At 37.7% G+C, this 24654-nt stretch overlaps 1 protein-coding gene across 2 annotated transcripts in view; it reads left to right on the top strand.

The window, feature by feature from the left end:
* Nucleotides 1-24654, top strand: part of SEMA3A (semaphorin 3A) — a 170463-nt gene that overhangs the window by 132364 nt on the left and 13445 nt on the right. For both annotated transcript variants that reach the window (XM_085298929.1, XM_085298938.1), the window contains exons 8-14: nucleotides 1297-1439; nucleotides 2542-2656; nucleotides 2751-2820; nucleotides 3957-4101; nucleotides 9769-9988; nucleotides 16314-16405; nucleotides 19295-19336. In XM_085298929.1, coding sequence (XP_085155055.1) covers nucleotides 1297-1439; nucleotides 2542-2656; nucleotides 2751-2820; nucleotides 3957-4101; nucleotides 9769-9988; nucleotides 16314-16405; nucleotides 19295-19336 — 827 coding nt within the window. The remainder of the gene's footprint in view (nucleotides 1-1296; nucleotides 1440-2541; nucleotides 2657-2750; nucleotides 2821-3956; nucleotides 4102-9768; nucleotides 9989-16313; nucleotides 16406-19294; nucleotides 19337-24654) is intronic.

Below are 24654 nucleotides of genomic sequence, written 5' to 3'. Positions count from 1 at the left end.
TGTGTATATATATATATATATATATATATATATATATATATATGTATATACACACACACACACAAACACACCCATGTACACACGCTAGTGTATATATACTGTATATTTTTAGGCCTCTATAATAGCTGCATCTAAACACATACATGCATATATATTAATATACCAAAATAGGCTGGTTTCAAGCATTAACCTCTTAATAAGTCAATGAATTTAATGGGACAACAAGTATAGACTGGCAGAACAAAATGGAGTTCACTATTTCCGTGACTATGTAGCAATAAACTTGCTACATAAGCCGAAAAGAGGCTAGCACAATACACTAAAACAGCTTGTAATTTTAGGTAGGAACAGGGCTATGAGTAGTTAAATATAGTTCACAGTTAATTATCCAAGCAGGATGTAAACTCATTGTAAAACAGATTGATAAATCTATTAGATATGTCGTCTTTTTTCCAAATATAGTGAAAGATAGCATCTAAAGTATCTCTTTAACTTAAAGTGATGAGTCTGATTCACCATTGGACTTACTGTTATGATTTATACAGATTTCTTTCTCAAAATTTCTTACCATTATTTTTACATAAACAGTTAGTCTTAATTTTATGTATTTTCATTTGATGATATTTCTTCTTCATCCTCAAATAATGGTGTCACCATAATTGTTAGGAAACAAAAATTTTCTGCAAAAACAATCTAAAAAAGAATAAGACAAGACATAATATTTCAACATTCTTGAAGAGTTTTTTTTCCCCCCCCACAGAAATTCACCACTATACTTCTCTTCTGAAAACAAAATAAAAAATGTTGGGTTTTCCCAGGAGAAGGATAGTTTGGAAGGAAACAGTATCAAACAAAAGTGTATTGGCTAGATGAGCTACAAATGAATGCTAGTGTGTGTTGACATGGCTTGCCTGTAAGCTAATGCAGAGCAAAAAATATGTAAGATGGTGATTTGTGTCGTGCGGGAACATGGGGAACTGAGGTTTGGGGTTTGAGATGACACTTTTTAGTTCTTTTGGCCTGATCATACTTTTCTAGCCTGGGGGTCTATTTCTGAAAGCAGAGTTAATTATGACAAAGAAATAAGAGGAATCTCTCTTATATGTACTCGTGCTATAATGTACCTAATATGGGCATATTTGTCATGTAGTATAGTGGTATATATAGAATAAAGCGTACATACAGAATATTGGCAAAGTCACAATTAGTCAAGCAAAGTCACAATTTGTTCGTGTAAGGAAGGCAACTGATCTTATTCGTGGAACAGTAACATGCGCAATGACATTGTTTTCCCAGATCCTAGATTTATTAGTGTTCGCCTGATACCAGAGAGCGACAACCCAGAAGATGACAAAATCTACTTCTTCTTCCGTGAAAATGCAATTGATGGAGAACACACTGGAAAAGCCACTCATGCCAGAATAGGGCAGATCTGTAAGGTAAACTGGTGCCTTTATTGTGTGAGACTGAAGATTCTTGGACCCTTGAACATGATTTTAGTAATTGCATTTTGTTGCCTGTAAACTAATCTATACCAACAGTGGCACTGTAATGAAGCAGTGATCATGCAAAGTGAAAAATAGTTATGGGATGAGACACACCCAGGTGCGCTATTCTGTTCTCCTCTGTTTGGGAAGTTTCACTAACTGTGATATTTAATTTGAAAAACCATTTTTTGAAGCTCAGAATGTGTCTGAAAAAGACAGTCTTTTACAGGAAATATGATATTTCCGGGTAGACCGGAAATATTTGAAGAATTTACTTTTCAGAGGAATGTTAATACCTTTCTATTCCCACACTAATGAAAAACTTTTTAAACAGAGGCAAAGGAAGATTTAAAAAATAGTTGTTTAAGCTAAGTTCTATAAATGGGCAACAATTCAGAAGACTTAATGATTCCAGATTGATTCATCCATCCGCCCTGATAAACATCCAAATATCTTTCTGATAGACTTTAAAAAGGTCTCTAAGAATTAGGTGACATTCATAAATGTTATATAGCTTTGGCAACTATAGTGTTTACAGTAAAATTTCATGTTAATCCATAGGCACAATTTCAATTTATCTCAAGTCCGGACATAGCTGCTTGAAGACCAATTACCCCATATGTGCGGAGTCCTTGTTGTGCTTTTGCTGCAAGTTTTGCAGCTATGATCCCACCATTCTGGCATTTTTATATGCTTTCTTCATATGTAACTTGTATTTCTCCTTTGTTGCTACCCAGTTAAGCATAATAAACCCCTTAAACCTTGTTAGAATGTGGCTGGATGGGAAACCTGAAGAAACCTTAGGGAAAACTTTGTTTTCAAAATGATGTAAACTATCCAGTGATAATATAAACTGTGTAGTGATACCACATAAAAGAAAAGTGATTCTGAATTATGTTTTTGAAAACAATATTTTTCTTATGTAAAGTTTGAATTCTTTTCCATGTGTTCTATAACGAGCATCTTTTGATTATTTAAGGTATTTTGTCTGTATTCAGTTGAAGTTTCAAGCAGACTATTACAAGATGTTAATGCAGAATACTTTTATTATTAGAATGACTTTGGTGGACACAGGAGCCTTGTTAACAAATGGACAACTTTCCTGAAAGCACGTCTGATTTGTTCTGTGCCAGGACCCAACGGCATTGACACACACTTTGATGAACTACGTAAGTGGTAGCTTTGAATACGGAAACGTTTTCTAGTGTTGCTAATACAGAAATTAACTTCTTCTTTCTTTTTCCTCTCTTGTTATTGTTACAGAGGATGTATTTCTAATGAACTCAAAAGACCCTAAAAATCCAATAGTCTATGGAGTGTTTACAACTTCCAGGTACAGAATGTATCATTTTACTTGCATGGAAACTTGGGTGGCTGCTTGTTTTAGAGAGGTCTCTTTGTTAAAAATGTTTTTAAGAAACACAATTTTCTTAACCTTTGAACTGAAAAGTCAGTGGTGGTAAGCAGTAATGAATTAGCTTTCTTTTCTTGTGAGCAACGTACATCATCACTCTCAACCAAGTAATCACAAAGACTATCAGTTCCTCCGGCTGTTCCTGCCTTTGAATTGGCCTTTAATAGTGGAGATCAGAAATTGCGGCCCTTCCCACACAGACCTGGAAAAATAATGCAAGGCTTCGATATTGCTTATGTGGGGGAGGGATAAAAGTGAAAAACTCTTTTGTGGAAAACTGGCTAATCAGCAAGGTATTAGTAAATTATTACTAAAAAATATTACCAAAAAAGTAAAATTATTGTTGAAATCTGGAAAATTTAAAAACCTTTCAAAGTTATATTACTTTTAACTGTACCTAATTGTGACTTGAATGTTTTGGTTGCCCTGTGCTTTCCCAAAGAACAAAATTATACTTGATCTGAGAAAGGTCTGCAGTGTGAGTGGTGGAGAGCATTGCTGCATTTATCTATGAAGGACAAAGATTTTAGTTTTTAAGTAGAAAGAATGTTTCTAAAGATAACTGTGCATAGAAGAGGGCCATTTGCAAGTACTGACTGTCTCCACTAAGAAATCTCAAGGTAAGAAACAACACTGCAGTTTGCATGTGTGCTGCCCAAATGACGAGAAACAATACTTTAAAAAAAAAAAAAAAAAAGGAAAATAAAAGAAAGAAAAAAGAAAAAATGTGAAGCAAAGAACCGAATCATGCCCTAGAGACAGGCCTGTTGACTTTTACTCAGGTTGGGGCTCTGGCCCTGTGGGGACAATATGTTTTAAATAGTGGAATAGCAGCAGCCAGATGCTTAGCAAAATATCTGGGAGATCATATCAGTGCTGCTGAACTTTCGCAGGAGGTGAGTTAGGATTGCTCTGAGAGCATGTCAGAGTTTTGATAATCAGCACATGTAATAAATTAGAAAGCAACAAGCTGCTATTCCCACAGCTCTCCTACTTGATTCAACTGACAGATAATTTAAAGAACTTAACTTGATTTCTCCTCCCCTGCTTTTTAGTAATATCTTCAAGGGCTCGGCGGTGTGTATGTACAGCATGACAGACGTGAGGAGGGTGTTCCTCGGTCCCTACGCGCACAGAGACGGCCCCAACTACCAGTGGATCCCGTACCAAGGGCGAGTGCCGTACCCACGGCCAGGAACTGTGAGTACCCTCAGAAACCTAGTAATCTCAGAGGAGAAAACTCTGGAAAATATTTTCACACATTACACAGTCCTTGAGCTGAGATCCAAGAAAGAAACAGAAAGAGATAGTGGTGCAGACAGAATGGCGTAAGGGAAAATCAGCAGTTTCCCCAGGTCCAGAATTTACTGATTTCTTCTAAAGCATGAAGCTTCAGAAGTAGCTAGTAGCTTCATTTGGACTTTCATTTGGTCATTCATATGAACTTCAGGGGAAGTTTAAGCAGTGGCTGAAGGGCTTTGCTGAAGGTCAAACATTTAATAAATCACTCTGCATTATTCTGTCTTCGGAGTTTGCATTTGTTCCCGTTATTGACTGAGCCATTCTTACTGAGAATGAATACAAAGCCGAGCATCTGCCTCGTTGTTAATAAATACGCAATTGTTCTCACCATTGAATTCGGTACAAAAGACAGATATTTCTGCCGTGGATGATAGAATGACTGTAATGACTTCCACTCACATTTTTTTTTCCTTTAAATTTGTGTTTTGACTTTTGTCTTTATTTCTGATTCATAAATGACTAAAACATCAGTGCTATCAGACACCCATATCTGCAGCTTCCCAGCTACTGATGCCATGAGGTTCTAGAAGTATTTTACTGTCTCTAACATTGCCACTAGTCTAAGAAGACAGGGCGCTTATGAAAAAAAAATATATGTGCATTATTTATGTATATTGAGATAGTTCCTCAACAGGTATAAATAGACTTGGCCCATTTAAACCATGGAATATCATTGCTGAGGATTCAATCCATATATAGAGAGAGAGAGATGCATGTATGTACGTGTACACACACACACACACACACACACACAAACACACATGTATATATATATATATATACATCTGCCCATAACATTCTTTACAGAGTATTCTTAAATGTAAGGCTGAAAAAAAAAAGAATATCTTAGATACTTTTTAAATCACAGAATTTTTATTTTTGTTTGGTATTTTGAAATTGCTCCTTCAAACTAATTCTTTTAACTTTCTTTCAGCTGTTCTTTCAACTAATTTCCAACAGTTAGACAATATATATGATTAGCTTAATAAAAATTATGTTTTCCTACATAAAAGAGAATAACGGCTGCCTGGCAACTGGATTATACAGTACTCCTCTCTCCCTCTATATGACTGCTAAAGGGATTCCTAATTTTTTCCAGTGTTAAAACCCAAGCTCTGCAGCATCAAGAGAGATTTGTTTCCTCATGTGGTGCTGAACTTTTTTTTTCACGAATCTCTATAGTTAATGCTGAAATGTCAGGAAAAGAAGAAAAGTATTGTTTACGTTTCTTTGTAAAATGTGAATAAGTAGATATTCTTTGTGTTGCTTGTATAGCAAGCTGAAAAGCAGGGTCCCAAATTCAGCTCCTAAGCCAATGGCCTAAACCACCAAATCTTTTACCAAAGTAGCAAAATATAATTAAGTGATGCATGTGCTTTTTCTAGCTACCTTCTCAGGATGGATTTTACACTTAGAATTTCACTAAAAGTATTTGTACTGACATTCACAAGTAAAGTGAAAAGATATTCAGATTTCACTATAAGTTTTTTCCATATCTAAGGGTGAACATGATCCCAGGATGCCCATGATCCTGCAGTTGCATCATGTAGGGCATGGAGGACATCTTACTACAGATGATGTTAATAAAGGAGCAGCTGAGGCCAGCAGTTTCTCCCAACTCACTGCCAGTGACTAATCCTGATGTCTACCACTTAGAAGTGCCTTTTTTTTTTTCTGGTAGTTGCTGAAATCATTTTCTTGTATTAATAAGATAAAACTGAGTTTTAAAATAAGAGATGTTTCTGATTGAAACTGAGCTTTTTGTTTCTAAAGTGATAAAATCTAATTCATTTTTGATGTCTTTGAAGATCTGTTGAGAACAAAGGAGAAAGATTTTTGAAGTTCTTTTAGATGCCAGTCTTGTGGCTTCCTTTTCAAAAAACAGGGAAAGGGAAGAGAAAAATAAAACCTGAGCTTCTTACAGTGATTCACTTCCAGATCTGACTGTACTTTTACAGTGCTGAATTATCTGAGGAATTTCGTAGGTGAGATGCCAATAAACTTCTTGAGCATCTGGTGACTTGCCCAGTATGAGTAAAGAGAAGGAAAATTAATAGTTCTTTTGAAAACTCAAAAATCTTTGTAAACAGTTCTACATCAGCCTCACTTCATCTGCCTTTATGTTTTACAAAGAAGCTGCCAGAATTTTTCCTTTTAAACTCTATAGAACATTCTCTTCTCTTCTCTTCTCTTCTCTTCTCTTCTCTTCTCTTCTCTTCTCTTCTCTTCTCTTCTCTTCTCTTCTCTTCTCTTCTCTTCTCTTCTCNCTCTTCTCTTCTCTTCTCTTCTCTTCTCTTCTCTTCTCTTCTCTTCTCTTCTCTTCTCTTCTCTTCTCTTCTCTTCTCTTCTCTTCTCTTCTCTTTTTTCTTCTCTTCTCTTCTCTTTTCTTCTCTTTTCTTTTCTTTTTTCTTTCTTCTTACTTAAACATTATTTGGGAGAGGAGGGGAGATTCCTTATATATATACATCATCTCTTCTTAGAAATTCATATTTGATTTTTGGTGAATGCAGAAGCCAAATTTTCTCTACTTTATGGTACCAAGCATCTATCTTCAGTTATGAGCAAAGCATCTTTTGCTCCTACTGTTATCAAAGTGAATGGCTTTGGATTTATTATGTTGAATTCGTTAATAGATCAGTGAGGATGTATCCTAGCTATTTTTTCTTAACTGAGCAAATACACTACACAGCATACTGAAGGGCAGTGGAATGCAAGAACTCTTTTAACTCCACTTATATTCAAGATAGGGCTCATTTCTCTCAACTTTATCAAGTTATTCATATTCATGCCTAACTTAAGGCACCAGAATAGTTTGTTTTCTTGATATCAGTGGGATCAGTCAGGTATATAAACATGAGCTCTGGTGCTTGGCCCATTTGCTTGAGCTGCACCAACTAATATCAAAAGCAAACTTGTCATTAGCAACAAAGATAATGTCTTCATTTTGTGTCCCGGCTTTGTGACATGAGAGGACTTTTCTCCTGAGAACGACTCAGACTTTATGTGGGCTGAGATTCTCCTGCAGGCAGTTAGTAGGCTAAATCACATGGTCTGATGGTGCCCATGATGGTGGGATGAATGTGAGCCACAGTCTAGTCCAGGTAATAAGCTTTAAACACAGAGACCCAAAATTACTGTCATTCTTTATACTCACAGAAGTAAAGCATCCAAACAGTAGTCCAGCCCTCAGAATCAGTTTTCTCATTTAAATACATGGAAACTAATGCTAGTTTTATGTGGTTTTTTTCTGCATAAAATACATCTTGGTCAACATTGCTGCCAGTATAATCCTTTGTTAGCAAATGACCCAGAAAGTAAATATCCAAGCAATTGAAACACAGCTGAAATGCATTTATTTTAAATTTGAAATGAATATTCATTTCCTATTTTTCAGTGTTTGCCCAGCTGCAATTAACAATACTTAGTATTTATGTAGTGATTTTTCTGCTTAAAGCACTTTACATAAATTATCTAATCATTATTTAATTAATCTGAGTAATTAGTATTGAACTATAGTTAGAATATTAATCCAGATGTGAAGCACCAAATTTTAAACACAAATTTTAAGACAAACTATGGCTTGGTAAACGATTATGAAAAGCCTATCTGATTATATCTGGATAATATTTCAGTATGAAAGATCAAGAATCAAGACTGAAAAAAATTGACCCAGTAAAGTAAGTGACTAACTTTTCTTATTTTTGTTCATTCTGCTCCACATATATTAATCAAAAGGTCTTTCCTCCCTCCCTCCCTTCCATCCTCCCTTCTGTGCCATGTAATGGAGTGGAATGCTGGAATTTGCTTACTTACAAATATGTCAAAAAGGGACAATTTACACCTTATATATCTGTGTGCTTCAGTGTCCCTCTGCTGCAGATATCAGCTACTCTTTTTGATGACATTGATTTTTTAATTTCATTTCTGATGAATTATTAATAATCTGGATCAAGGTGATAGCAAAGACAATCGATTTCTTCTGCGGAGCATCCTGCAAGGCTTGAGTTCTTGCTTAATAACATGTTGTCCTCTAGGTTTTTAATTTGCTAGATATTCTATATGTGTAAATAAAAGGCAAATTATCTAGAGCATTTTAGCACAGTTTATATTTTAGGTTCAAATGCTGTGGACATAATTACTGTCAAGTGGGTTTCGCAGTTGCATATGTCTGAAATAGGTATCTAAGAAAAGATTAACAGTTAGCGACACTAAGTTCTTTGCTCTGTATCTTTAGACTAGTGATTTAATGTCGTTGTGGCTCATTTACCTCATCCATTCTACTATTTAATAATACTTACTTTGAAGTAACATCTACTTGTGCATAAAATACTTAGAAATGCTGTAAAAAAGACAAGGGCAAATAGTGATAGTACACCACAGTCCTGGAGTCTCCCCATAGGGAACTGCAGTAGGTGATGGAGAAGGAGTGTTTTCATGGATGTCAAGCCATGGTGCTATCTCTTCATCCCTTCTCAGCCTCAGCTTTTGCTCATAGTGGGCGAAAGATGGCAGGTGTCCCAGATTATAGAGATGGAGCAGAATGACCCACTCGTGACCACAGAAGGTGGCAAAGGGACACTTTGTTGTGTTACTTCACAGAGACCAGAAACAGCTTAATCGCAAGTGGGCACTGTAAATCTTCCATTACTGTGCAGTACAGGACTGTAAAGGATACAGAGAGCTCGCCAGGACGTATTTCAGAGAGCGCAATCTCACCTAACCGTACGTAGCGACAATAGCTACCAGCAGCTGCTGGTCCCACGGGGCTTTCTTTAGAATCAGTGAGGGAAAAGAGACACTTGGGACATGATTCGTTTGACTTACTTTACACTTACTGACTTACTTAAGGTGAGATAAATTGTGCCTTTCCTCTCCGTTTAAGATAAAGGACCCCAGGGTGTGTAGCTCGTGTAGATGTAAATAATACGGTACATTTAGCCAAACTGTTTCCTAACTGCTCAAATTAGAATATCTGTAGACATAATTTAGTGTAACAGGATCCATGTTATCAGAGCTACATGGATGACACAGGTATGTTGAGACAATTAGGAGTCTGAAAAGTCAGCAGAACAGGGAATTTTCCTGGCAGTTAAGGATTTGATTCAACAACCTAGGAGAAGGATTGATTTACGGTCAACCTCAAAAGAGAATACTTTGAAACCAGGGTGGTAGCCTGGTTAATTAATTTTCTGTGGTGTAGATAAACAAATACTGAACTTGCTAGTCTTGTAAAGAATGATTCTAGAAAATTCAAGGTTTCTTTCTTCTGCCAATTAAAGATTAATGCTAATCAGTAAATTACTGAAAATCCATTTTCACTGTATGATAGTAAGAAACATGATGATAATTTCTGTGCTGTTAACTATACTGATTTAAATCCAGACTAGATAGATAAATAAATAAATATAACAGAGACATTAGTGGCAGAATTAATTGTTGCTACCTATCATGAAACAATTAGATCCCATGCCATACTTTATTATAGACTAAAGAAGTTGGGATGATTGCAATGAAATGTATTTCTAATGTTTTGGTCAATAATAAAATTCTCTTTTTCATTCTCAGTGTCCCAGTAAAACCTTTGGAGGCTTTGATTCTACTAAGGATCTCCCTGATGAAGTTATAACATTTGCAAGAAGTCATCCCGCCATGTACAACCCAGTGTTCCCTATTAACAACCGTCCAATCATGATCAAAACAGATGTGGATTACCAGTTCACTCAGATAGTCGTAGATCGAGTTGATGCAGAGGATGGCCAATACGATGTGATGTTCATTGGCACAGGTGAGAATTCTTGAATATGCACGGGGTGCATTACAGAGGCATAAATGAGATAAAATTTCATAATCTGAAATAGAGACCACTGATTTATGTTCCAGTGTATATGTGTGGAAATTTGGGGCAAGACTCAAAACTGTGTGTGTGGGGGGAGCCCTTTGTGTTGCATAAGGATTCTCTGTTACAGGTTCAAGCTATGGCCTGCACGGCTTCACTCTTTAGGAGCTTTGCCAACTGGAGTAAGATCAAACCTCTCTGTTTTCAACTTCTGTTATTATGGAACTTTATTAGAAATATCTTGTCCTATTAATTATAATTCAGTATTAAAATGCAGGTTTTCAGGTACTTATTTTGAAATACTTCATAAGAGGTATTAACATGAATGAGGCAAGTTTCCAGGTATGGCAAATGTCTTGTGTGCCTTCCAAGTATTTCAAGTATTGCCTTAAGATGCCCACCCAGCTCTTTAGCCAGAAGAGTCATCATTTTGCTTAAGATGCAGATATCTGGCAGATACAGTGTTTTAAAAAAGATTGGTACTCAAATAGAAACATAACATCCTTTCAAAAGCATTTGCAGGATTACAGAGCTTTGGCATGTTATCAAAAGTAGAAATATGCATTCAGAGAAGGCAACTTTCCAGAAAGGTAATAACAAGAAATGACAGTAGACAGAAATTAGCTGAGGTACACGTGCTTACATCCAGTGTCTTCAGAAGAACTATACTGCTTAGCAATTGGTGGATCTGCTCCTTCACCTTTGATGATTTTGCATTAGTTGGATGATGTTACATTGAGTAAAAGCATTTCAAATATTTATTGAACATAATTGCTAGCAACTAGACATTGGCATCATGAAAAGTCCTGGAGAACTGGAGAGGTGCCTGAGGACTAGAAGAAAGCCAATGTCACTCCATTCTTCAAAAAGGGCTAGAAGGAGGACCCAGGCAACAATAGGCCAGTCAGCCTCACCTCCATCCCTGGAAAGGTGATGGAACAGCTCATTCTGGATGTCATCTCCAAGCATATGGAGGAAAAGAAGGTGATCAGGAATAGCGAGCATGGATTCACCAAGGGGAAATCCTGCTTAACCAATCTGATAGCCTTCTCTGATGTAATGACTGACTGGGTAGATTCTTCATCAATGACCTGGATGAGGGGACAGAGTGCCTCCTCAGCAAGTTTGATGATGATACCAAGCCGGGAGGAATGACTGATACATCTGAGGGCTGTGCTGCCATTCAGAGAGACCTGGACAGGCTGGAGAGCTGGGCAGAGAGGAACCTCGTGAGGTTCAACAAGGGCAAGTGCAGAGTCCTGCACCTAGGGAGAAATAACCCTAGGCACCAGTACAAGGTGGGGGCTGACCTTCTGGAGAGCAGCTCTGCAGAGTAGGACCTGGGAGTGCTGCTGGATGACAAGTTGACCATGAGCCAGCAATGTGCCCTTGTGGCCGGGAAGGCCAATGGTCTCCTGGGGTGCATTAGGAAGAGTGTTGCCAGCAGGTCGAGGGAGGTGATCCTGCCCCTCTGCTCAGCCCTGGGGAGGCCTCATCTTGAGTCCTGTGTCCAATTCTGGGCTCCCCTGGACAAGAAAGACATGGAGCTACTGGAGAGAGTCCAGCGTAGGGCTGTGAAGATGATCAGAGGTCTGGAGCATCTGCCCTGTGAGGAACAGCTGCGAGAGCTGGGCCTCTTCAGCCTGGGGAAGAGAAGACTGAGGGGGGATCTGATCAATGTGTACAAGTACCTGAAGGGAGGGTGTCAAGGGGACAGGGCCAAACTCTTTTCAGTTGCCCCGTGTGACAGGACAAGAGGCAATGAGCAGAAATTGAAGCACAGGAAGTTCTGGCTGAGCATGAGGGGGAATTTTATCCCTGTGAGAGTGACGGAGCACTGGCACAGGTTGCCCAGAGAGGTTGTGGAGTCTCCTTCTTCTCTGGAGATCTTCAAGGTCCACCTGGATGCAACCCTGTCCACCATGTTATAGGTGACCCTGCTTGAGCAGGGAGGTTGGACTAGGTGATCTCCAGAGGTCCCTTCCAACCTTACTGATTCTATGATTCTGTGATTCTAAGTCAAAACAAACAAACAAGCAAAAAAAAACATTGTTCTTTTTCAATCTTGGACCAAAAATTATCTGTTTGGCTGTCTGTCTTATAACAGTCCAATTTCTGACTTACTTTAAGTACAGTGTTGGTGCTCTAGACTTAGGGTCAGATTTCCAAAACGGTACATCTCAAGGTCTCTTTTATGCTGATGCCTGAAATATATTATGAGTAAACTGAAAGCTGATGAAGCTTTATTTGCCAAACGTGCTGCATGTGCAGCAATTCAGAACATTTACTGCAGGAAATGCAGCTTGGCAAAAAATGTTCCAGCTCATGGAAGCTGCGAGCTGAGTTATTAAATACCAGTTTTACAGCATGTTCTTGTGTAAAACATTGGTAAGTAGTTTCACACAACACGTTTTTTCCACCACTGAGCAGTACTAGTGAGTTTAATGCCATCTTACCATTGGCAGTGTTTTATGCCTTTCAATAAGTCTTCCATGACCTGATTCAGCCCATAAAAAATTTAATAGCAATACTCCCCTTGGCTGAAGTGTGACAAAATAAGCTTTTCTGCATTCTGGGTAGGTTCTAGTCCACTAGAACTAAGCAACTGGTTTAAGTCTACATTTTAAGCACAATAGGTGGCATTTATCTCACCAAAGTTTGGCATCCAGTCTAGGAAGGATGCACTGGCTTCTTCAGGTTGGAGAGAGTAGCACCTCCAGAGAGAGATTCATTCTGTCTTCTTAGAGACCTCAGTTAGCGTAAGATAACCAGTTGTGTAGAAGTTGCTGCCTGTCTTCAGGGAGTACAGATGACTTGTATAGAACTGATCTATAACTTATAGAAAGTTATCATTATGTACAGTGTTTCTTATGTAATCACTCAGGCAAGGTGTCCCTCTGTAGATGCCTCAGTGGTATCTAGCTCTTACCCTTGAGTTTAGGACTGGGAGCCTCATTTAATTTGCTAAACCTCTAAAATTCAGGCGCATGGTAAGTGCTCTGGATCCCATCCAACACTGCTGCTATTTGTGCCCAAGAATTGTAAGAAAAGTATTGAAATGTTATTACTTGCACTTGCCAAAAAAGATTTCAGCACCAAAAAGCACAGCTTCATAAGTGCACAGTGTTGTTATTTCTTGCAACATTGCACTTGTCAATAGAAACTGCTCTTTTTCCAGCAGGAGCTTACCTCCGCAGGGGGCTAGCGTCCGAGCCAGGACACCCAGGCCTGGGCGCAAGGAGACGAAACGTGCTCGTAGTCTTTTGAGCTCGTTATCCTCATTGCGATTTTCAGAATGAGGAAGGGGCATCTTCCACCCTGCTGCAAAAGGAAAGGAGGCAGATCGGAGGCCCTGTCCGCGCTGCACCCTGAACCACCGCTGCTCAAAGTAGGAGTAACCCGGAGCAGATACACAGTCGATGCAGACTGCGTCTTCCCCAAACAGAGGACAGAGTAGGACATAAGGGGCTCTAGTTCCCTACTCGTCCATCAGGACTTGTGGCAAGGCCAGAACGTAGCCCTCTGGGGTATGACTGGCTTTTTCTGTGTAGGTCTGTTGCATCAGATTAGATACACCTCCCTGTATTTTCCCATTGCCACTGCAGCAATCTACATTATTCCCACATGCTGCTGAACTTCAATATGTTAAAGAAGTACTTTATTTTTTTCCTGTGATGATAATTGAACACAGCATAATTAATAGCTCCTCTAGTGTGGTCGCATTTTCTTTTCCTGTGGGTGAAATCTCCAGCCAAGCAGTTTCTTTCCCACTGTGATTGTAGCAGAGTGCTTAGCTTACTTCACAGCGAAAATAAAATTGTACTGGAATGTTGGAAAATGTATGATAAGGAGCAGGATTTAAAATATCCACTTAGTGCATATCCTCAGTGTCTGCTGTTTGGGCTCGCTTGGCACAGTCAAGGTACATCTGTCAGTAAAGCAAATTAATAACAGTAATCTTATCTTACTTACCGGAGCCTATTGATCCTAAAGGAGAAGCCTGATTCCGTTTGTGTGAAGTTGTTTGAAATATTACTCCGTACGACTTGATCTGGAACTCAGATAAAGCTCCGCTTTGGTACCTGCGGCCCCATCAGAGCCGCCGTCGTGATTAGCGTACTGTGTCTTTGACCTCAGAGGCTTTCTCTAGCGCCAAACAACCGTCGTAGCTGCAGGAGCGTCTTAGAAGACAAACATTTTTTGGAAACAGTATAATGTTGGGAACCCACGCCTGCTCAGCGCCCCACTCAGATTCTACAGTTTCACTTGCTTTATTTTATCAAAATTCCACCTATATTTCTGGAAGACAGCATCCATAGCCTGTGACTGGTGACAGAACACAGTCATGGTATATTGCAAAACTGTTATATTTATTAGATCAAAGTTTTCCTTATAGCTCTTACAGGATATTTTCCTCAAAACCACGGTCATCAAATTGGGCTCAAGATAATTAACGAAATGCATCCATCCATTATGACAAACATTAAAAACACTCTCTGTTGTTCTGAATTATTCTGTTGCAGAAATGTGGATTTTTTTTCTTTTGTCATTTTTATTCATTTTCAAGTTTATATTGCATTTTCTTCTGAAGTGTTGTGACTACTTCTTGAATTAAATATATTTAATTACTAGCAGTAACCATAACGTAAACCACTGACAAAACAACTTATCTGGTATCTTTTCTAGCTTAATTTGTTTATGCAACTGTCTAAATAGAAAAAAAGAGTTTTTTCTTTCTTTTTTTTTTAAGAAAGAACTGGTTTTTATTTTTAAAATAGAATCAATATGGGCCTAATTAAAGATAACTGTAGATATTTTATGGAAAAAAACACTTCTTTTTAAATTCTCAATAATACACACTTAGAAACCAACACCTGCTTAAGGAGGGGACAGATAGAAAAAGTGAAAATCTGTGCTCTACAGGATATTCTAAGATTTCCAGAATATTTTTTATCCAAATTCAGATAAGAAAAGTGGAAATAACAGGTTTTTTGTATTAAACCAATAGAATTTAAGATAAAACTCACCACATACATAGCAAATGACATTTTGATACAGTGTAATAGATTTCAATTCAGTCTGTATTTTCAATATAGAAATGAAAAGTCTGAGGTTTCTTATCAGCAATTTCAACTCATTTATACCCATGAAAATGTTTTGATTCTGTGCAGTTACACTTGGATTCTTGTTTTGAGAATGTTGGCCTTCATAGTTAGTTCTGTTACTTTGATACTTCTATTCATTTTAAAATGCCTTATATTTTCCTAAGCTATTAATGGTACTAAATGCACAGCATGAAATATCCTCAGGGATGTGGCTGTAACTTCTGTGATATACTTGCATGGTGCTACGCTTAGCTAATTAGAAAGAAAAATCACATCCAGAGTTGTTCCCATTTCAGGGAGTCTACAGTGGTGTGCAGCAACAGAGAAATGATTTTTTTTTCCTTTTTTTCTACTCCCAAAGTTCTGCACATGAAAAAATAAATATATATCACAAGCACAGAAGCTTTAAAACAGAGACAATCTTAAGTCACAAAACACATACACAAAAACGAAGTCTCACATTTTGAGCCTGGGGCTTGTTAATGTTAAAGCCAATCACAAAACTCCCATTAATGTGAAAGGAGAAAGTGTTAAAATACTGGCACACACCTGTTCCTAAGCAGAAGATACAAGCTGTGCTGCTTCTTACCCTCAGTGGAGACTAGTGTCTAACACACAGATGCCTTACGGGCCGTATAGCTCTTAGATACTTTGTCTGACACGGGGAATATCGCGTGTGCTTGGGAGATATAGTAGCTTCAAATGTCCGACAACATTCGCCAGATGTTTCTGCATCCATCCCGAGCCTTCTAACAGCAGCTTCACATGCGTTTTAACGCAAGAATGACAAACTTCATCCTTCAAACTGGACACTAAGCATGGCTGGGTGAACGTCTGACGTTTCATGTTGCCGCTTAAGTAATGCTTGAGTCCTCTTCTTTCTTTAACTACTGAAGCAGTATTTCTCTTCTGCTTGCTTTTGCTGAGTTTTGATAATTAAAAGATTTCAGTGCAAAGTCCTGCTGAAAGTCGGTGCTTTTCTAGATTATTTTAAATATCAGTTGGTATTTTGAACAACCAGCGCTGAGTGACATATAGCTTCATAATCTCTATATGTGAAATAATTGCATATTACAAAATACCAAGGACCTCTGGTTGCTCTGAAATCGAGGTATACTTATTAAGCACCTAAGTATATGTATTTTTTTTCTTTTTTTTTTCTTTTCAAGATATTGGAACAGTTCTTAAAGTGGTTTCAATTCCTAAGGAGACTTGGCATGACTTAGAGGAAGTCTTGCTGGAAGAAATGACAGTCTTTCGGGTAAGTGCAGCTAAATTTCAAGTGTCAGGTTGTAGATTTCTCCGTGGACAGCTGCAAAGTGAGCTTTTTGCAGTCTAGCCAAGGACCAGCCTGGCATGCCCCTCTAATTAGCTTGTCACTTAGAGACTCAGACGCTAGTCAAAATAAACCTTGAAACTCTCTGTGCTAGCTGGAAGTTAATGATAAAGGGCTCTCATTTTGCAGTTTAAAAAGTAAATTAGCATCCGTGGATCCTGTAGGCATTGCATACTACAGTTAAATATGTATGCGTGCAAGTTGTGGAACAAGGCCTGTTTTCGCCTGCACAGATATGCAATACAAGGATTTTAGAAGTACAAAAAGTCTTGACACTATTCAGATTATCAGCATAACATAACTCTAGGACACTGCCTGAGGAAAAAACACTGATCTGCAAAGTTTTCTTATGCCCAACAGTTTCAGAAACAAAGAAAAAAAAGTGTTCATATTTTCACAGCTAACTTGAGGGTGTTGTTTTCAAGAATTGAGTCAGGACAGCATAAACACCCACCACTCTTTGGCGCTTTGTTGTGAAAACCAATCTATCCCAGTTTTCCTAGCTGAACCACCCAAAAAGGAAGGCGTTCTCTAGGCACTTCTGCAGGTTGAGGCCAAGTGATCCATTCAGACTCTTTCCACACAAATCCCAGGGGTGTCTCATGTTTTGTACACAACCACAACTCATTTAAATTAAGTTAAATTGAAGTTAATCGGACAGCGTGAAGGTGACGTGTGCGTGCTCAGGGCGCTCCACATTGCGTGCACGGTGTGTTGGGTATCGCTGAAGATTTGCTGAGGAGTTGCACTTGTGATGTGCTCAAAGCCTGCCCCTGGAGTCAGACCAGCATCTCGTGCCATAACTTGATTGCCATCAATTTCCTTTGGCTTCTGAACAGATACAACATATCTGAGCAGAGCTTATAGTTTGTTTGTTTGTTTAGTTAATATTATTATTATTTTCAATATAATTTTTATTTTCCTAATGGACAATCTTGCCTCTGTCAGTGCCAGTCTTGCAGATGTTCCTTACAGAAGCCACTGTTTTGAGCCCTGAGACAAAGATTCCTCTGTTTCTATGATCTGTGGGTTTTCTGAGGGCAGAAGTGGATTTTTTTGTTGTTGTTTTTTAACAGAAAAGTAAAGTAGAAGCTATGAGGAGAAAATGAGACGTAATTTGTGGCTCTCAGCTTCTTTCTTACACACGCAAAAGTCATTGCATTAATGCAGGGTAATTTGGCAATCATTGATAATGTATGAGTCTCTTCCCTAAATAAAGTAGCAGTGCCAAACTAAAAGAGAAGAGAAATCTAAAAGTGAAAGAAAGAAAACAAATGAAATGAAAGGTGTTTTGTGTTTTTTTTTTCCCCATAGAAAAGCTTTACAAAAATACTATGCTAAATAGCAAATTCAGATTTGGGATTTCTTTTCACCTGTATATTTATTTATTACACAAAAGGATTATGGTATTCTGGTATACTCAAAAGCTCATTTATCTCCTTTGACATACATTTAAGCCTTAAAGAGGTCATTAATGTACATCAGTAGAATGAGCAGAATTTGTGTGCGTAAGATATGGATCTTTCAATAGGAATTTATAGTAGATTTTAAATGTACCTTAACCAAAATGTAAGTTTTCATTGGTTACAAAAGAGTCTGTCAGCATGTTAAGGAACATATTTTGATGCCTAAACTGCTTTGTACTGAATACAATGGTTTTCATTTATAATTCCACTACACTGAAATTCTTCCATATCTGTTACATCGATAACAAATGCCTCTTTTAACCCCATTTATGCAATATTTCTCTGAACAGCTGAGCAAACAAACGAATGAGTTCAGCTTTCATTCAAATGTTACACTTAATTGATGCTTTCTAATACGAGATCTATTAACCCATTTGTAAAGGCAGGTCCACATCCTTAGCATTCGCTGACCCGTATCAGATTCTCTCAGGATCAGCAAGCTGAAAGCTACACAAGTATAAAAGTTCAGTAAAAAATGTATTAATGTACCCAAAACATGGTGCGTGGGATTAATAGTAGATTTTTAGATCCAATATAGATCATATGGAATTGACTTGAAGATTTTGCAACCAAATGATGCAATTTTTACTTTCCATTCAAACAGCTGGGACTAAAAGTGTAAATAACAACCTTATAATCAAGTCTAAATGCAGTTATTGTGTTAAATATGTACTACAGTCTTTATGAAGGGAAACAGGCAATGGTTTGGCATTTACTTGTTATAGATAAGTATAAATAAGATTAGAAATTTAACTAAGAGAAAACTAACTCTTCTACTGACCCACTTGGTTGATTAAATAATGGATATTCTGGAGTGTAAAAAATTGCTGCCTGCTATGGTTCTTAATTCTTCAAATATGAGTTACTTTTTGTATGAGAATAGTTCAGTCCAGTCAAGAAGACTAGAGTTGTGATTAAGACTCGTTCTTATGAATAAGATTTTGCAGGAATGGATTTTTCTCCTTAATATGGTTGAAATGTATTGTTTTAGTTCTATCCCCTTTAATATACAGCATCTACATATTTTGATATAGCTATTATTATTTTCATAGTTCCAGGGGCAGGCAGTTCTTTAAATTTAGTTTTAATGTTAATTGCAGAGTGAAACTTGTGACAAAATATTCACTGTGAAATTTCAAGATATATGGGAAATGGTATGTCTGCTGTCAGCATAGCACTTAATGATGCGCCCAGACACATGCAGGCATTCTAATTAACTTATAAAATATTCCACTATAAAAGACAACAAGAGCTACCATTGTTAAGGAATATCTAGTTTAATTTCAGGGCTTCTAAGTAAACAAATATCATTCTAGTAATTTTTTTTTCTTTTCTCCTCACCCCCTAGGAACCCACTGTTATTTCGGCAATGAAGATTTCCACAAAACAGGTACTGTATGCACAAACTTTAAATCACCTTTAAATATTTATTGGCTTCTGTTTTTAAGAGACAGTAACTTGGCAGTTGGTAAAGACATATTAATTACAGCAGCAGCATCCCACCCCTTTATATAAACATCAGTAGTTTCTCAGGAAAATGTGACATGCAAAGGAAAAAGGAAAAGCTTAGTTTGTGTTTTACTGGTAAGGTGGAAACTGAACACAAACTAACCAGCCGTCTGGAGGCTCTCAAGAAAAAAATTCCACATTACTGAATGCTTTTATGAGAGAAAAACTATTTTTAAAAAAGTGTCCAAAATTGGTCCCTCACACTACTGGGACTAGTTCTATTCCCTGTAAGATTAGTAGCACGTTCTATTAATTCCAATGCTATAAATGGAAATTCAGCTCATGTGACAGAGCTCTGGCTCTAGTTAGGCGCAGAGGTAATACTGGAGAAAGGTGTCACCAGAAGACATTATTTTCAAACCTGGTTGTGGTCCTATCACCTTGAAAAGATTTAGTAGAACTTGAATAAGTACAGAGAAATCCCTAGGATGGATAAAGTGCTGAATGGCTTCTTCTGTACGAGGAGACACAAAATAAACTGAGACTTGTCAGGCTGTAAAATGGTGCAATTTGCAGCCGGGCAGGGACACCAAGGAACTTTAGAGAGAACTTTTAAGGAACTTTGATAGACCTTTGTAAAATCAGGAGTGGCATGACTGCGTCTCCAGCGAAGGGTAACCAGGTAGCTGTCACAGAGCAAGCAGAAGGGGATACCTTTCCATACAACGCATTCTGTGGAAATTACTGCTGCAGGATTTTGCGGTACATGGGTGGCTGCAAAAAGCTGTTAGAATCCTTGATGGAAGGTCAATGGAACATTAAGGGTAACGATATGGGTTTCTGATTCAGGAAGTCCAGAAGATGCCAGCTGTTGGAAACTTGGGCAAACTAGTCTATTTAAAGTAGGTGTATACCTCTCTCATTTACAATAAACGAATGAATCAATCTGAATCCAGTTCAGTGATTCTACCTCTAAGAATAACTCCCTAAATATACTTTGGGTCCAGTCTGCTTCAAGGCTGGACTCCTGGCCGAAGTCTCTCTCATCCGGATAAAATGCTCTACACACTATATCACAGCATATTTATTTTCCACTTTTACTATTCAATCTAAGCTATTCTGCAGGAGGCTAAGAACAGTGATCTAAAATGGGCATATGGTCTAGTACAAAAGGAATATAACAGAAAAAACACGAGAAATGAAAAAATGAGATGCCTGCTTACCAAAGAACATAACCATGAGTCAGATTCAGGATCCCTGTTGCATACTGTCTTTCCGCCTGTGCCCCTTCCATTCCAGTGTGCACACCGCTCAACTTTAACAAAAAAAGGAAAGGCTTGTTTAGCCCAAAATCTCCATGGTCTTTTGCTTGGAGGACAAGGTTAGAATATGGGCTCCAGACTCCTGAGCAGCCTGTAGAATCTGTGTTTCCTACATTTCAGTGAGAACTTCTTAAGCAAAAGATAAGCTCATTCCATTCATTGTAGACTCAGCTATACCTAAAATTAACTGGACTTCATGATGGATGGAGGTAAAGTTTTGTCTGATTTCTAAGAAAGGTGATTCCACTTTTCTCAGAATAATTTTGTGTAATTTGGAGCCTAATTCTGGAAATACTAGCACCTTATTCACACCTTGTTTATTTTTTTCCATTAATATCACTGTCACTGTCATTTTGTATTAATTGTTGGAGTAGGTGCACTAAAAGACATATATTCTAAACTAGATTTAATTAATTCATCTACCTCATTCTATATATTATTGAATAAGAGTTAAGTTTATTCTATAATGGACAGAACCCAATACTCTGTTTGAAATGTTGCATATTTAACTAGAAATTCACTGTATACAGAAAAGCTGTTTGAAAGCATTTTTGTATTTGACAGAAAACATTCTGTTTGAGGCAACTTTTCTAACACAGTTTATCACCTAAAACAACAAAAATGGCAGGACCTAAAAAATGTAGTATTGAACACTGAGATATTTAAAAACAGCCTGTCAAGTTGTATATATGTTCACATCATACCAAAATGCTCTGCTTTGGATTATTTTTATAAGTACATTCCTTTAAAGCAGCTGATCACATTTGATAAAAGTCCATGCATTTTAGTGTAACCTCTTCTTCAAAGCATCTTTATTTATTCAAGAGAGATTACAGTTTTCCCTGAGTCTTTTGAAAACAAATTTACAATATTAAAATTGTCTAAAGCTAAAAAGAGCATAGAACACCAGTTATTCAAGCAAAGTTAAGCTCATGAAAAATCAAACAGCCTCAGGCTAAAAATGACAGAATCATGATACAGTATGACAAGTTTTTGGCACAGTCTTTGGATCAAATAAGTATTTGGCAACATGCTTCCATTTCATATTTATGGTTAAAAATACTGTAGTTTTACAGTTCAAACACTTTACTCATTGTGTTCTGATAAGCAGGAGGTTTTCGTATAAACAGCACAATTCTATGTATTGATCAAAGCAGGAGCATGAAATGTAAACAATAAAATCCGCATGTTCCACTTAATAATTTCAAAGCAATCACTTTATTTTATTCTCTCACTAACAAATGTTGCATTTAAATATAACAGCACTGTACTGGGGACGTCTCCTTAGTTTTGATTATTGTGCTACACCGGTTGTTTCAAGCTACCTGTTTGGCCATTGTGCCAAACTGATACACTTCAAATGACTCCTCTTCCTAAAGACCTGAACCTATAAATACAATTCCTCAGGAGCAGAACTTAGATAAGGATTTAAATGGTATCCAACTCAAAGGCTTTAATACCCCTCTGTAGAACTATGGATTTGGCCCTCGAGCAAGAGTTGCTTTGAGAAAAGAAATTAGCCTTTATGTGAAAATTTAAACTAAGTCTTGATACATTCCTTTTGAACTCTGACTTTAACTCACAGGAATTATATTTTCTTGCTGAAGCTACATATTCCTCCCAACTGTGTTTAGAGTCCTAGATCCGTATGTAAGCCCTAGATCCTGAATAAAGCTTAAGCTTAGGTAGCTGTAGTTACAGACCTTCAGAGGACAGCACCCTACAGACACTTCCAATACCCTGAAGACACTTAAATATTACAGTTCTGTGGGAGCGGCCTTCCAGGGCTCCCCTGGTTGCTACTGGTCCCAGTACCCCTCACATGGGGCTCCAGAATTTGCCTCTTGACTTAAAAATGTGGCCAAAAAGTTGTGCCTGGCTTTCAATCAAAACTGGCTTTTTGCGGAGCAAGCTTGCATTTTTTTCCTCGGGGTCAGATTTATGATCCTCTTTATCAAAAAGCCATTGGACCTTGTGGTAAGATGGGAAAGAACTAGTAGATCCTCGGCTGGTACAAACCATCTCTTTGGTTAACTGCAGCAAAGAGTTTTTGTTTCTAAATATAAGATTTCCAACTGAAGGCAAGGCAGAGACCTTTAGAGAAGACCTTACAGACTATTTGTGTAGGCATATAAAGTACTGCATCTTATTCCGAGATCACTGTTTCTGTTCATAGTGAGCATATATGAAGGGCCAGCCCAAAATGCATGTCACACAACCATCCCCTGAACTACTCAGCGTCAGACAGTTACCTTTCAACATATGTACTGTGATCATGAAAAGGAGTTTAAGGAAGTGTGATGCAATGGGATTTGGTCCTCCTGCTCCCTTAAGTTCCTTTGAAAATTCTGCTTAAATAGTTCTTTTTAAGTATTTCATTTTTTTTGCACTCTCCCTTCCCCCCCTCACACCCCCTTTGCAAACAGAAAACTCTTATTGCTTTTTCCAAGTGCTAGAGAAAGAGTGCATTTGGGGCAAAACTGTGTGGCTAACAGACACCACTAGATTGCTGTAAACTTTAGTCTCCTAATCTTTGCTATAGTTCAGATGCTTCAACAATAATTTTTGGAAAACATTTTTTTTTTTGACTCTGGTTTGATCTGATAATCAACTGATTTATTAAATTAAAAATCTCTTGGGATAGCCTTTGCCCAAAAGACAGTTTGACCGTGGCAAAGTAAGGTCAAACCATTGATGCAAATCATTCTATTACTACTTTCTGAATTTCTTACTGACTGGACTTATATATTATTAGTGTCCCGAATAATGATCACCAGCTGGAGTCTGAAAGCATGATCAGAAGAGCAGCAAACAGGGCAGCAGCCTCTAGGCTGTGTAACACCTGAAACACATGCTGCACTTCACTAGCTGAACTTTATGAACTTATCTACATGGCATAGACTCTTTAAGTAACCTTATTTTGGCCTCAGTTTTTTTTTTTTTTTTTTTTTTTTTTTTTTTTTCTTTTTTTTTTTTTGGTCATTCTCTAATTCTGAAGACATTTATTAGAAATCAAAGAGAATTTTTTGACCAACTGAAATTGCTAATAGGGGTGCTAGGAATCCATTACACCATACTTCTTTATTTTCCCACATGCATACTCTAGGTTGATTTTTATATTAGCTGCACCACACGTTGTTACACACACACACATATATATATCAATTCACCAATTACATAGGACCCAGATCAATACCATCTGGACACTTAAGATACTTAACTGAAGCTCTAATTTGACCTATGCTTCCTCTATAATCAGTAAAGAGAAAAGACATCTCTTGAGAAATGGCTAGGTCACCTAAGATTTGAATTGCTGCTTTTTTACTGCAGAATATAGCCCTGAGCTGGGGTGTCGTTAAGTGCCTTAAGTCAGAGAGAACTGGCCCGTCTTGTCCGATGCCTGCCATTTGTTTCTCAAGGATACAACACGAGCTGAGGACTATTACATACAATTAAGGCTTTGCACAGAGCCCTGTGTGGTCAGAGGCTTTTGCCAAGAGAATGTGGTTTTACAGTCTGACTAAGGCGCTATAATAGACTGAAGCAGCTGCTTAGATAGGGCTTAGTCTTCAATTTACCAGTGAATTTTCTTTTGTCTTTTTTTTGTCATATCTTTTCTTGAGAAACTCCTGATGTTTACATAAAGGCTGGGGATGTTTCTGTTACAATTAATATGTCTATATAAACTGCCAAGTTGCTGTATCTGAAAGCAATTAATGCTGCACCTTTCACAAGGGTTTTTGGTTTTGCTATCTCCTGGTATCCAGTGTTTGTCATATCCTGTAGACTGGTGACTTCCACCACCCTGCATCCTTGTATTCTCCATAAGTGGTACCTCTAAGACATCACAATGCAGGAGATGAAGAATTTGGATAAAATTTCTTCAAATTCTATTTTTTACATCAGCCCTATGATTTCTAAGGAAGGGAAATGAACA

This window comes from Rhea americana, unplaced genomic scaffold (genome assembly GCF_003343005.1).
Source record: "Rhea americana isolate MKP2758 unplaced genomic scaffold, rheAme1 scaffold_1, whole genome shotgun sequence".
Taxonomy (NCBI): domain Eukaryota; kingdom Metazoa; phylum Chordata; class Aves; order Rheiformes; family Rheidae; genus Rhea; species Rhea americana.
This window is presented reverse-complemented; position numbering and strand designations above follow the sequence as displayed.